Source organism: Periophthalmus magnuspinnatus, chromosome 1 (genome assembly GCF_009829125.3).
Source record: "Periophthalmus magnuspinnatus isolate fPerMag1 chromosome 1, fPerMag1.2.pri, whole genome shotgun sequence".
Classification (NCBI taxonomy): Eukaryota; Metazoa; Chordata; class Actinopteri; order Gobiiformes; family Gobiidae; genus Periophthalmus; species Periophthalmus magnuspinnatus.
The window spans coordinates 35,959,554-35,972,324 of record NC_047126.1 but is presented as its reverse complement, the minus strand read 5'-3'; the positions used below and the strand labels follow the sequence as shown (position 1 = coordinate 35,972,324).

Genomic DNA, 12,771 nt, shown 5'->3' with positions numbered 1-12,771 from the left:
CTTAAATCTGCCTCTGTCCAGGGCTGCTGTCCCTGGCGTCTGGCTTGGGTCACCTGGGAGATGTGAGCCTGCGACTGTCCATCAGCGCTCAGGACGGGGGCGGCCTCACCTCCTCCGCACCAGCAGAGGTCACTGTGCACGTCCTGAGCAGCAGCCAGGCCCCAGCTGTGTTCCAGAGGTCACACTACACCTTCAGCATCCCCGAGGACACGCCCGCAGGGACGTCTGTAGGGAGCGTGCACGCTGTCCATCCAAACGGTCAGTGAGTCTGTACGTATATATATATATATATATATATATATATATATATATATATATATATATAAAAACGGGGCTGTGTCACCTTAAACTCTAAAAGCTTCTTGACATGAGTTTTTGTGTTAGTTTACTGCACTTATTTCCAGTATCTACTTTGACCTCCTAGGACCTGGCGTCCTCATATGTGGACAACATTTTGAGTTGTCTTGGCCACAATGCAAATTTTTAGAAGAATAACAACAGCATACAAGAACAGCAACAATGTAAATATATTCAATTTAGAAAAATTTTAAGAGTTTAGAATGTTTAGAATATTTTTAAAATTTGTTTTTTTGTGAAGACACATGACTTCCTGCTCCTGTCAGCAGCTCTTCACATGAGACACATTGTTCCAAGAGGCACGATTGTTATTTCTGATTTTGTTTTTACATTCAGGACAGGAGGATTCAGGGTCTTAATAAATAGTTTTTGCAAATCATTATTCAAATGTTTTATCAAATGATAAGAATGTCCACATATGAGGACATTCGTTTTACATCACTTTTCTCAGAAACTACATAATGTGAAAAGATAATTCTTTGTGTTTACACTCATCAGGTCCAATCAGCCCGAATAACATAGTGTTAATAAAGCATCTCATGCAAGAGCTCAAGTCTTAGGAGGTTAAGATGTTGTTTTGGATGGGAGACTGCTGGACCAGGGGACAGCAGTGAAAACTGTTTTGGTGTCCTTAGGAACGACACGCACGGCCTGGTATGAATGTGGTGTGTGAGCGGTGGACAGTCTGCCCCAGTTCAGCTGTGGCTACAATAACAATTGACCCCCATCGAGCAGGAGGTGAAGAATGAACCATGCTTGAAATGGTTTAGTGACTTATTATTATTATTATTATTATTATTAGGCCCGAGCCTGGGACTCCGTCCCGGCGAGGGACTCATTAAAACCGCGTCCGAAACCGGGAAAATGGCAAAAATCAAGTAGTAAACACGCCCCGACATGGCAGTGAGTGGTGTCAAAAATTAAAACTCGACGAGCTCTAATTGTCACAAAAGACCCTGAGAAAAAATAACGAAAGACGACTCGGTAGCGCCACCTCAAACTTTGATTTTCATGGGGCCAATGGGAGCCCGACTCGGAAAAAAGTCAAATCAAATCAAAGTCACATCAAAAAATAGTACATGTCGGGACATGACAAAAATTATATTATGGCCCCGCCCTAAATTGTACAGGAAGTCGGCCATATTGGATCAAACCCGTGAACGACAAAAGTGCACACCCTCACATTCAGGACATTTTCTCGCACAGTTTTCATCAGAAACACATCAAATTTGGCCAAATCCCACTAAACCCATGTGTGATTAAAGATTATTAATTACATTTTGATTATGACTTTGGGTGTGGTCAGGGTGAATTTTCAACAAAATCGCAAATGATGGAATATTTCAAAAAAATATTTATCTTTCACACATTTTTTGTTGGGAAAATGCTAATACAGCGTTTATGCACATTTGTGAGCTGAACGCAATGATATGCAAATCAAGGCACTCTCTCACAAAAAGGCTCTCTAGCGCCCTCTTCAAATTTCATTTTCAAAAATTCATAGAAGACAATCGATTTGTCGTGGACGTGTGAAAACATTCACAGGGGCCTTATTTGTGATGGGGCACAATGTGAGAAAGTCACATGACTGTAGCTGTTATGGTTTAGGAGAAAAATAATGGGTGGAAAATGCGTTTCCATTATTAGGCCCAAGCCTGGGACTCCGTCCCGGCGAGGGACTCATTAAAACCGCGTCCGGAGCATGGAAAATGGCAAAAATCAAGTAGTAAACACGCCCCGACATGGCAGTGAGTGGTGTCAAAAATTAGAACTCGACGAGCTCTAATTGTCACAAAAGACCCCGAGAAAAAATATCGAAAGACGACTCGGTAGCGCCACCTCAAACTTTGATTTTCATGGGGCCAATGGGAGCCCGACTCGGAAAAAAGTCAAAGTAAAAATCTGAAACTCACATCAAAAAATAGTACGTGTTGGGACATGACAAAAATTATATTATGGCCCCGCCCTAAATTGTACAGGAAGTCGGCCATTGTGGGCGGAACCCCATTTTTTCAAAATTTTACCTCTCACATTTGGATTTTTTGAGCCGTGGATTTTCATTTAAGAAACTTGCAAATTGGTTAAAATGAACTAGACCCATGTGGGATTATAGACTACTCTTCCTAATTTTTTTTGAGTTATAAAATGTGGGTGTGGCCAGCCTGGAATGAAAAAAGCAATATTTTTAACTATTTAATTGCGCGTAACTCACACATGCAGTGTCCTATTTCCCGGCATTAATATACTTTTTTTTTTTCAAAATGTGGATCTGAACACACACATATACAATTTGCGTAGGTCAGACATTATATTACCCCACAGCGCCCCCTTGAACTTTTGAATTGGACCAAAAAAATTATTTTGACATAAACATTTGAAATTTGGCATGGACATTTGACTTGTCAAACTGAACAAAAAAGCCAATGAGAACATACCTCTGTCTACAACTATGTTACCGTGGCAACATAATAAATGTGCGATTGAAATGAATGGGGTTCAGAGTACTGGACTTTGTTGTAGACTAAATAGATGCTCTACACTCACCAAACTATGGCCTCAAATTCAAGATTGGCAAAACAAGTTGTATTTTGATGTTCAAAAAAATTAACGTATCAAAATGACTGAATAGCGCCACCTCAAAATTTGAAATATATTACTGCAATGAGAGACCTTTTTCATCGTAGACAAATGAAATTTGGTACAAACATAGAACATGTCAAGACAAGTAAAAAATTATATTATGACCCCACCCTAAACCCTACAGGAAGTCGGCCATTGTGGGCGGAACCCCATTTTTTCAAAAATTTTAACTCTAACATTTGGATTTTTTATGCCGCGGATTTTCATTCAAGAAACATGCAAAATGGTCACAATTTACTAGACCCATGTGGGATTATAGGGAAATCTTTTGGAATTTTCTAAATTATAAAATGTGGGTGTGGCCAGCCTGCAAAGAAAAAATAAGTTTTTTGAAGTTTTAAATGTCCCGTAGCTCAAACATGCAGTTTCCTATTTTCCGGCATTAATATACATTTTGTTCAAACTCTTGATCTGAGTGCATAGATATGCAATTTACATGTATCAAATATTACATTGCTCCACAGCGCCCCCTTGAAATTTTTAAAGGGCACGTAAAAAAATTACTTTGTCACAAACATTTGAAATTTGGCATGCACATCCCAATTCTGATACTGAACAAAAAAGTCAATGACACCATACCTCTATTTTTAAAGGTGTTGCCATGGCAACATCTGACATTTCTCATTGAAATACATGGGTTTTGGTCAACAAGGATTAAAAATAATTAGTGTGTCATAGACCATTGACATTTGGTACACATATTCCTCTCATCATACTGAACAAAAAAGCCAATGAAGACATACTTCTATTTCCAACCGTGCAGGCGTGACAATGTCATAAATGGTCTCATTGGAATGAATGGAGTAGTATTACTCAGTCGCTGATTTTGGGGGGAGGAGCGATGTAAGCGAGAACGAAAGGCAGGATCTACGCGGTGGCGTTTACCCCGCGGTCGCAAGGGTTGGCAAGGGCCTTTATCACTGCTTGCAGTTTTAATTATTATTATTATTAGTAGTAGTGGTAGTAGTAGTAGTAGTAATAATAATAATAATAATAATTACTATTCATTATTATTATTAATAACAATAACAATTAATTAATTATTTTTTATTTTGATTATTGTTATTGCTGTATTACTGTAGTGTACTGAGTGTCCAAACTATGGCCCGCGTGCCTCAGTTTTTAGTGGTCCGCAGCAAGTTTAGAAAATATAATATAATATGGCCCGTATATGGTTTGTGCAAGAAGCTTGAGCTCCTCTGAGCTCCACTTCTCAGTTTCAGTTCCCCCCCCCCATGTCTCCTCTAGTGTGCGGCCCGGCCCTTGGTTCATTTTTCTGTATTTGGCCCTCAGTGAAAAAAGTTTGGACACCCCTGCTGTATATTCTTGTAGAGCTGCTGTTGCTCCTGTGGTGTGTCAGATTTGGAGGATAAGCTCTTGTTCTTGCTGCAGACAGTCGTTTAAGGCTGTGTCTTATTATCAGATTAGAGTCAGAGCTCAGACAGTGGAGCTCGCAGTCAGTGGGGCGTTTGGTCAGTGGGGCGTTTGGTCAGTGGGGCGTTTGGTCAGCGCGGCGTTTGGTTAGCGCGGCGTTTGGCCGGGGGGGGAAGGGGGGGTGGGGGGGGGAGAGAAAAAGAGAGAGAAAAGAGACACATCAGGCCTGACTCTTGTTTGTATGCACTCTATGGGTCATGAGGTCAGAGGTCAGCACTCAGACTGTGGAACAGCGCCCTCTGCCTGTCAGATCCTCTCAGTCTTTAATGCAGTTTAATACCAGACTAAAAACCAACCTCTTCTCCCTGGTATTTAACACTAGCCCCTCCTTTTCTCCCTGGTATTTAACACTAGCCCCGCCTCTTCTCCCTGGTATTTAACACTAGCCCCGCCTCTTCTCCCTGGTATTTAACACTAGCCCCGCCTCTTCTCCCTGGTATTTAACACTAGCCCCGCCTCTTCTCCCTGGTATTTAACACTAGCCCCGCCTCTTCTCCCTGGTATTTAACACTAGCCCCGCCTCTTCTCCCTGGTATTTAACACTAGCCCCGCCTCTTCTCCCTGGTATTTAACTCTAGCCCCGCCTCTTCTCCTTGGCATTTAACACTAGCCCCGCCTCTTCTCCCCTGTATTTAACTCTAGAGAATAATGGATTTCTACATCACATCTACAGGTTCTGGGGAGTCCGTGGCTTACCACATCTCCTCTGGTGACCCCCTGGGCTGGTTCACAGTTCACCCTGGGAGGGGCGTCCTTTCTACCCTCAGAGCTCTGGACCATGAGACCCATCCTTACATCCTCCTGGTTCTGCAGTGCTCTACAGACTCCTCTTCTGTGTATAGCATCACCCAGGTCAACGTTTCTATCTCTGACGTCAATGACAACGCTCCAGTCTTTCCTCAAATGAGTGATACCATTACAATATCCAAAACCATAACTCCTGGAACCATCCTCTTCATCGCACATGCTCAGGATCACGACAGCAGCGCAAACGGGAGAGTTAAGTACAAACTGGAAAACGCTCACAATGCCACCTTTGCTATTGACGCTAACTTGGGAACGCTAACAGTGAATAAAAGCATGCAGCAAGACTCTACGCTAATGTACGCTTTGGAAATAGTGGCAGAGGATGAGGGAGAACCACCACTTTCATGCAGTTTTAGCTTAACCATCAACGTGGAACAAAATGCTGCAGAAAACAATTTAGCTTTTGAGACTCTGACTTATGAAGTGCAGATAGGAGAGAGCTACAGAAGAGATTCCAGAGTGATCCAGGTGAGGGCGCACCAAAGCAGAGAGCCCTACCCTTTAACTTCCGGTATAAGCTATTCCATTGAAAATCAAAATGGTGTCCTTCCACCTCCTTTCCGCATCCACCCCAAGACTGGCTGGTTGTACCTGGCCGAGAGTCTGGACTACGAGACTGAAACAGCGTATAGGTTTCACGTGCGAGCTACGGCAAGCGACGTGGGACAAGGGAACATGACGGCGACAGCCACAGTCAGCGTGCTAGTGTTGGACATGAACGATAATGCCCCAGTGTTCAGCAGGGAGGTGTACTACTTCACAGTGCCAGAGGGGGCAGCACTGCGGGGCCTGGTGGGGACGGTCCGGGCCACAGATAAGGATTCAGGGAACAACGGGAAGCTGTCATACATCCTGCTGTCAGACGGGAAGTTCTTCCGCGTCAATGCTAAGACTGGTAATGTATAACCACATATGTTACGGGACATATGTCTACACATATGTAAATGGACATAGCTAACCTGCTAGCATAGACTGTATATATAAACGGACAGAGCTAATTTGCTAGCATAGACTGTATATATAATGGGACAAAGCTAACCTACTAGCATGGGCTGTACTGTATATATAAACTGACAGCGCTATTCTGCTATCATAGACTGTATATATATAAACGGACAAAGCTAACCTGCTGGCATAGGCTGTATTGTATATATAAATTGACAGAGCTAACCTGCTAGCATAGACTGGATGCTGTTTTAATCAATTTTAATCAGTTTTAATCTTTATTCTATAAGGATTTATTCGGGGCACAGCAGAAAAGAGAAGTGACTTTTGGTATATATACAAAAGCTGTCAAAACTATTCCACATTTGTGTACATTTGCCCCAAATTGCAATCACAACACTGCATCTGCAGGGGGAGCTTACGAGGAAAGTACGAGGAAATAAAGTATTTATATTAAAAAAAGTAGGTTGGCCATTGATGTCAGAAGAACAGCAGCACATTTAATGTATTCATTAAATGTCTTTATGAATGTATTTATTGAATGTATTTATGGGACAACGATGACAGACTGACTCAGTGTCTCACTTGTTTGTTAAACTTTTACTCCCAGATCTCTTGATTTTCTTGTCTAAAAACTAGCTGCTCTAGAACTGAAATGTGAAAAGAGCTTTTTTTTTTTTTTTTTTTTCCCCATAAATGGAATCTATTTGAAGGACATGAAAAACTGGACAAAGCCACTGCAGAACTTTAATAATGTGGAGATAAACATTTATACTCACACCTGCTCCTGTTTTTAATGTTTTAAATGGACTTGTGGACTTATATGGTTTGTTTGAACAGGGCTCATGAAACAGTCTGGTCTCTCCCTGGACAAATAAAAACACATGAAAATAATAGTAGACTTATACTTACTTTCATGTGTTATGAAAATAACACATGAAAGTAAGTATAAGTCCTGCTGTTGTCCCGTAGAAATCCTCATAATGTAAATAACAGATTACTGGTATAGATGTACTCTTTCATCCTTGCTCTCATCTTTGCATGTGTGGCTGTTGTAGGAGAGCTGATTCAGTGGGTGGCACTGGACCGGGAGCAGCAGTCACAACACACTCTGAGGGTGATGGTGACAGACCAGGGTCAACCACGACTGAACGCCTCCTGCAGTGTGCACATCACAGTGTCTGACATCAATGACAACAGGCCACAGTTCACACACTCGACACACAGCAAGGATGGCGCTGTTCAGGTGAGGAGTGAGAGGTTCCTAAGCAGACACAGGAAGTGCAGATTACATGTGTGCTAATGATAGACAGACTATGTATAATCTAATAATGATATACACGACCAGTCAAAGTTTGGACACGCCCCCTCAGTGTTTTTTTTAAATCTATTTTTACAACTTTCTACATTTTATAAACATACAGAAGATATCAAATATATGAAGTAACATATATGGGAATCTGTAACAAAGAAAAAAAGTGAAATAACTCAACTAGTGTGTGTGTGTGGGGGTGTGTGTGTGTGGGGGGGTGTGGGTGGGGGGGTGTGTGTATGTGTGTATATATATATATATATATATATATATATATATATATATATATATATATATATATATATATATATATATATATACACACATATATACACACACACACGCACACATACACATTGCTTTTCAGCCATGCTTCAACAGAAATATTTTTAAAAATAAACTCATGAAACAGGCCTGGGCAAAAATGATGTGGTACCCTTAACTTAATATTTTGTTGCTTGTTACTTCTGCACCTCTCAGCAGGTATTTTGTCCCACTCCTCATGAACAAACTGCTCCAGTTGTCTCAGGTTTGAAGGGTGCCTTTTCCAGACGGCGTGTTTCAGCTCCTTCCAAAGATGCTCAATAGGATTTAGCTCAGGGCTCATAGAGGCCACTTTAGAATAGTCCGGTGTTTTCCTCTTGTCCATTCTTGGGTGTTTTTATCTGTGTGTTTTGGGTCATTGTCCTGTTGCAAGACCCATGACCTGCGACTGAGACAAAGCTTTCTGACACTGGTCAGCACATTTCTCTCTAGAATCCCTTGATAGTCTTTAGATTTCATTGTACCCTGCACAGAGTCAAGACACCCTGTGCCAGATGCAGCAAAGCAGCTCCAGAACATAACAGAGCCTCCTCCATGTTTCACAGTAGGGACAGTGTTCTTTTCTTGATATGCTTCATTTTTCTGTCTGTGAACATAGAGCTGATGTGTCTTGGCAAAAAGTTCCATTTTTGTCTCATCTGTCCATAGGACATTCTTCCAGAAGCTTTGTGGCTTGTCAACATGTAGTTTGGCAAATTCCAATCTGGCTTTTTTATGATTTGTTTTCAATGGAGTCCTCCTTGGTCGTCTCCATTAAGTCGACTTTGGCTCAAACAACGACAGATGGTGTGATCTGACACTGATGTTCCTTGAGCTTGAAGTTCACCTTTAATCTCTTTAGAGGTTTTTCTGGGCTGTTTTGTTATCTGTCATATTATCCGTCTCTTTGATTTGTCATCAATGTTCCTCCTGTGGTCACGTCCAGGGAGGTTGACTACTGACCCATGGATCTTAAAATTCTGAATAATATGTGCAACTGTAGTCACATGAACATCACGCTGCTTGGAGATGGTCTTATAGCCTTTACCTTTAACATGCTTGTCTATAATTTTCTTTCTAATCTCCTGAGACAACTCTTTCCTTTGCTTCCTCTGGTCCATGTTGAGTGTGGTACACACCATGTCAAACAGCACAGTGACGACCTGTAGCTCCATATATAGGCCCACTGACTGATTTAAAAAGACTGTAGACACAAGTGATGCTGATTACTGGACACACCTTGGATTAATATGTCCCTTTGGTCATATTATTTTCAGTCTTTTCTAGGGGTACCATTATTTTTGTCCAGGTCTGTTTCATGAGTTTATTTTTTTTTATAATTCTGTTGAAGCATGGTTGAAAAACAATGTCTGACTTTTACTGGTTAAATTACATAGAATCTTTATTTATTATTACTTTTGTCAGATTCAAGTTATTTCACCCCCCCCCCCCCCCCCCCCCCACACACACACACACCCCCACACCCCCCCACACACACACATATATATACACTCACCTAAAGGATTATTAGGACCTGTTCAATTTCTCCTTAATGTAATTATCTAATCAACCAATCACATGGCAGTTGCTTCAGTGCATTTAGGGGTGTGGTCCTGGTCAAGACAATCTCCTGAACTCCAAACTGAATGTCAGAATGGGAAAGAAAGGTGATTTAAGCAATTTTGAGCGTGGCATGGTTGTTGGTGCCAGACGGGACGGTCTGAGTATTTCACAATCTGCTCAGTTACTGGGATTTTCACGCACAACCATTTCTAGGGTTTACAAAGAACGGCGTGAAAAGGGAAAAACATCCAGTATGTGGCAGTCCTGTGGGCGAAAATGCCTTGTTGATGCTAGAGGTCAGAGGAGAATGGACCGAGTGATTCAATCTGATAGAAGAGCAACGTTGACTTAAATAACCACTCGTTACAACCGAGGAATGCAGCAAAGCATTTGTGAAGCCACAACACGCACAACCTTGAGACAGATGGGCTACAACAGCAGAAGACCCCACCAGGTACCACTCATCTCCACTACAAATAGGAAAAAGAGGCTACAATTTGCACGATTTCACCAAAATTGGACAGTTGAAGACTGGAAAAAATGTTGCCTGGTCTGATGAGTCTCGATTTCTGTTGAGACATTCAAATGGTAGAGTCAGAATTTGGCGTAAACAGAATGAGGACATGGATCCATCATGCCTTGTTACCACTGTGCAGGCTGGTGGTGGTGGTGTAATGGTGTGGGGGATGTTTTCTTGGCACACTTTAGGTCCCTTAGTGCCAATTGGGCATCGTTTAAATGCCACGGGCTACCTGAACATTGTTTCTGACCATGTCCATCCCTTCATGACCACCATGTACCCATCCTCTGATGGCTACTTCCAGCAGGATAATGCTCCATGTCATAAAGCTCCAATCATTTCAAATTGGTTTCTTGAATATGACAATGAGTTCACTGTACTACAATGGCCCCCACAGTCACCAGATCTCAACCCCATAGAGCATCTTTGGGATGTGGTGGAACGGGAGCTTCATGCCCTGGATGTGCATCCCACAAATCTCCATCAACTGCAAGATGCTCCTGTCAATATGGACCTACATTTCTAAAGAATGAATCAGCACCTTGAATCAATGCCACATGAAAGGGGGTCAAACACCGTATTAGTATGGTGTTCCTAATAATCCTTCAGGTGAGTATATATATATATATATATATATATATATATGTGTGTATATATATATATATATATATATATATATATATATATATATATATATATATATATATATATATATATATATATATATATATATATATATATATACATACACACACACATATATATAATTTATGCTGTTTGTTTGTGTGAGTGTGTGTACATGTGTGAGTGGTTCCTTGTCATAAATCCCGCTGAGCCTCGTCTCTTGTGTCCAGATCTGGGCCGGTGCGCCTGCTGGCTCTCTGGTCACTACTGCCTTCGCTAAAGACTTGGACGCTGGTGAAAATGGAACCGTCTTGTTTTCTGTGGACACCGGTCAGTCACACATGTTAACTGGAGCCGTAAGTCCATTTCACTTGAGTTCATCGTATTTACTTCCTCTTTTGTCAGTTGATGAAGATGCTCAGGGTCCTCCTCACTTTGAGGTGGACAGCAGGAGCGGAGACATCAGGACTACACAGGTGTTCAGCCACAGCCCAAAGACACACTACACCCTGAGGGTCACCGCCAGAGACAGAGGGGCAGTCCCTCTGGAAGAGTGGACACTGATCCATGTACAGGTAACAGAGAGACTGGCAGGTAGAAGAGGGAACAGAAGGACTGATCAGCAGAGGTGTAACAGAGGGACTGACCAGCAGAGGAGGTAACAGAGGGACTGACCAGCAGAGGAGGTAACAGAGGGACTGAACAGCAGAGGTGATAACAGAGGGACTGACCAGCAGAGGAGGTAACAGAGGGACTGACCAGCAGAGGAGGTAACAGAGGGACTGACCAGCAGAGGAGGTAACAGAGGGACTGAACAGCAGAGGTGATAACAGAGGGACTGACCAGCAGAGGAGGTAACAGAGGGACTGACCAGCAGAGGTGATAACAGAGGGACTGACCAGCAGAGGTGATAACAGAGGGACTGACCAGCAGAGGAGGTAACAGAGGGACTGACCAGCAGAGGAGGTAACAGAGGGACTGAACAGCAGAGGTGATAACAGAGGGACTGACCAGCAGAGGAGGTAACAGAGGGACTGACCAGCAGAGGTGATAACAGAGGGACTGACCAGCAGAGGAGGTAACAGAGGGACTGACCAGCAGAGGTGATAACAGAGGGACTGACCAGCAGAGGAGGTAACAGAGGGACTGACCAGCAGAGGTGATAACAGAGGGACTGACCAGCAGAGGTGATAACAGAGGGACTGACCAGCAGAGGTGATAACAGAGGGACTGACCAGCAGAGGAGGTAACAGAGGGACTGACCAGCAGAGGTGATAACAGAGGGACTGACCAGCAGAGGAGGTAACAGAGGGACTGACCAGCAGAGGAGGTAACAGATGGACTGACCAGCAGAGGAGGTAACAGAGGGACTGACCAGCAGAGGAGGTAACAGAGGGACTGACCAGCAGAGGAGGTAACAGAGGGACTGACCAGCAGAGGTGATAACAGAGGGACTGACCAGCAGAGGAGGTAACAGAGGGACTGACCAGCAGAAGTGATAACAGAGGGACTGACCAGCAGAGGAGGTAACAGAGGGACTGACCAGCAGAGGTGGTAACAGAGGGACTGACCAGCAGAGGTGATAACAGAGGGACTGACCAGCAGAGGAGGTAACAGAAGGACTGACCAGCAGAGGTGATAACAGAGGGACTGACCAGCAGAGGAGGTAACAGAGGGACTGACCAGCAGAGGAGGTAACAGAGGGACTGACCAGCAGAAGTGATAACAGAGGGACTGACCAGCAGAGGTGATAACAGAGGGACTGACCAGCAGAGGAGGTAACAGAGGGACTGACCAGCAGAGGTGATAACAGAGGGACTGACCAGCAGAGGAGGTAACAGAGGGACTGACCAGCAGAGGTGATAACAGAGGGACTGACCAGCAGAGGTGATAACAGAGGGACTGACCAGCAGAGGAGATAACAGAGGGACTGACCAGCAGAGGTGATAACAGAGGGACTGACCAGCAGAAGTGATAACAGAGGGACTGACCAGCAGAAGTGATAACAGAGGGATTGACCAGCAGAGGTGATAACAGAGGGACTGACCAGCAGAGGTGGTAACAGAGGGACTGACCAGCAGAGGAGGTAACAGAGGGACTGACCAGCAGAGGTGATAACAGAGGGACTGACCAGCAGAGGAGGTAACAGAGGGACTGACCAGCAGAGGTGATAACAGAGGGACTGACCAGCAGAGGTGATAACAGAGGGACTGACCAGCAGAGGAGGTAACAGAGGGACTGACCAGCAGAGGTGATAACAGAGGGA

The 12,771-nt window shown here is 43.5% G+C and overlaps 1 protein-coding gene across 1 annotated transcript in view; it reads left to right on the top strand.

Moving 5' to 3' along the window:
- The window catches only part of dchs2 (dachsous cadherin-related 2), a 57,080-nt gene that overhangs the window by 12,957 nt on the left and 31,352 nt on the right, over positions 1–12,771 (top strand). Inside the window, exons 7-11 of the mRNA XM_055225186.1 lie at positions 22–258; positions 5,105–6,133; positions 7,242–7,429; positions 10,736–10,835; positions 10,911–11,080. Coding sequence (XP_055081161.1) covers positions 22–258; positions 5,105–6,133; positions 7,242–7,429; positions 10,736–10,835; positions 10,911–11,080 — 1,724 coding nt within the window. The remainder of the gene's footprint in view (positions 1–21; positions 259–5,104; positions 6,134–7,241; positions 7,430–10,735; positions 10,836–10,910; positions 11,081–12,771) is intronic.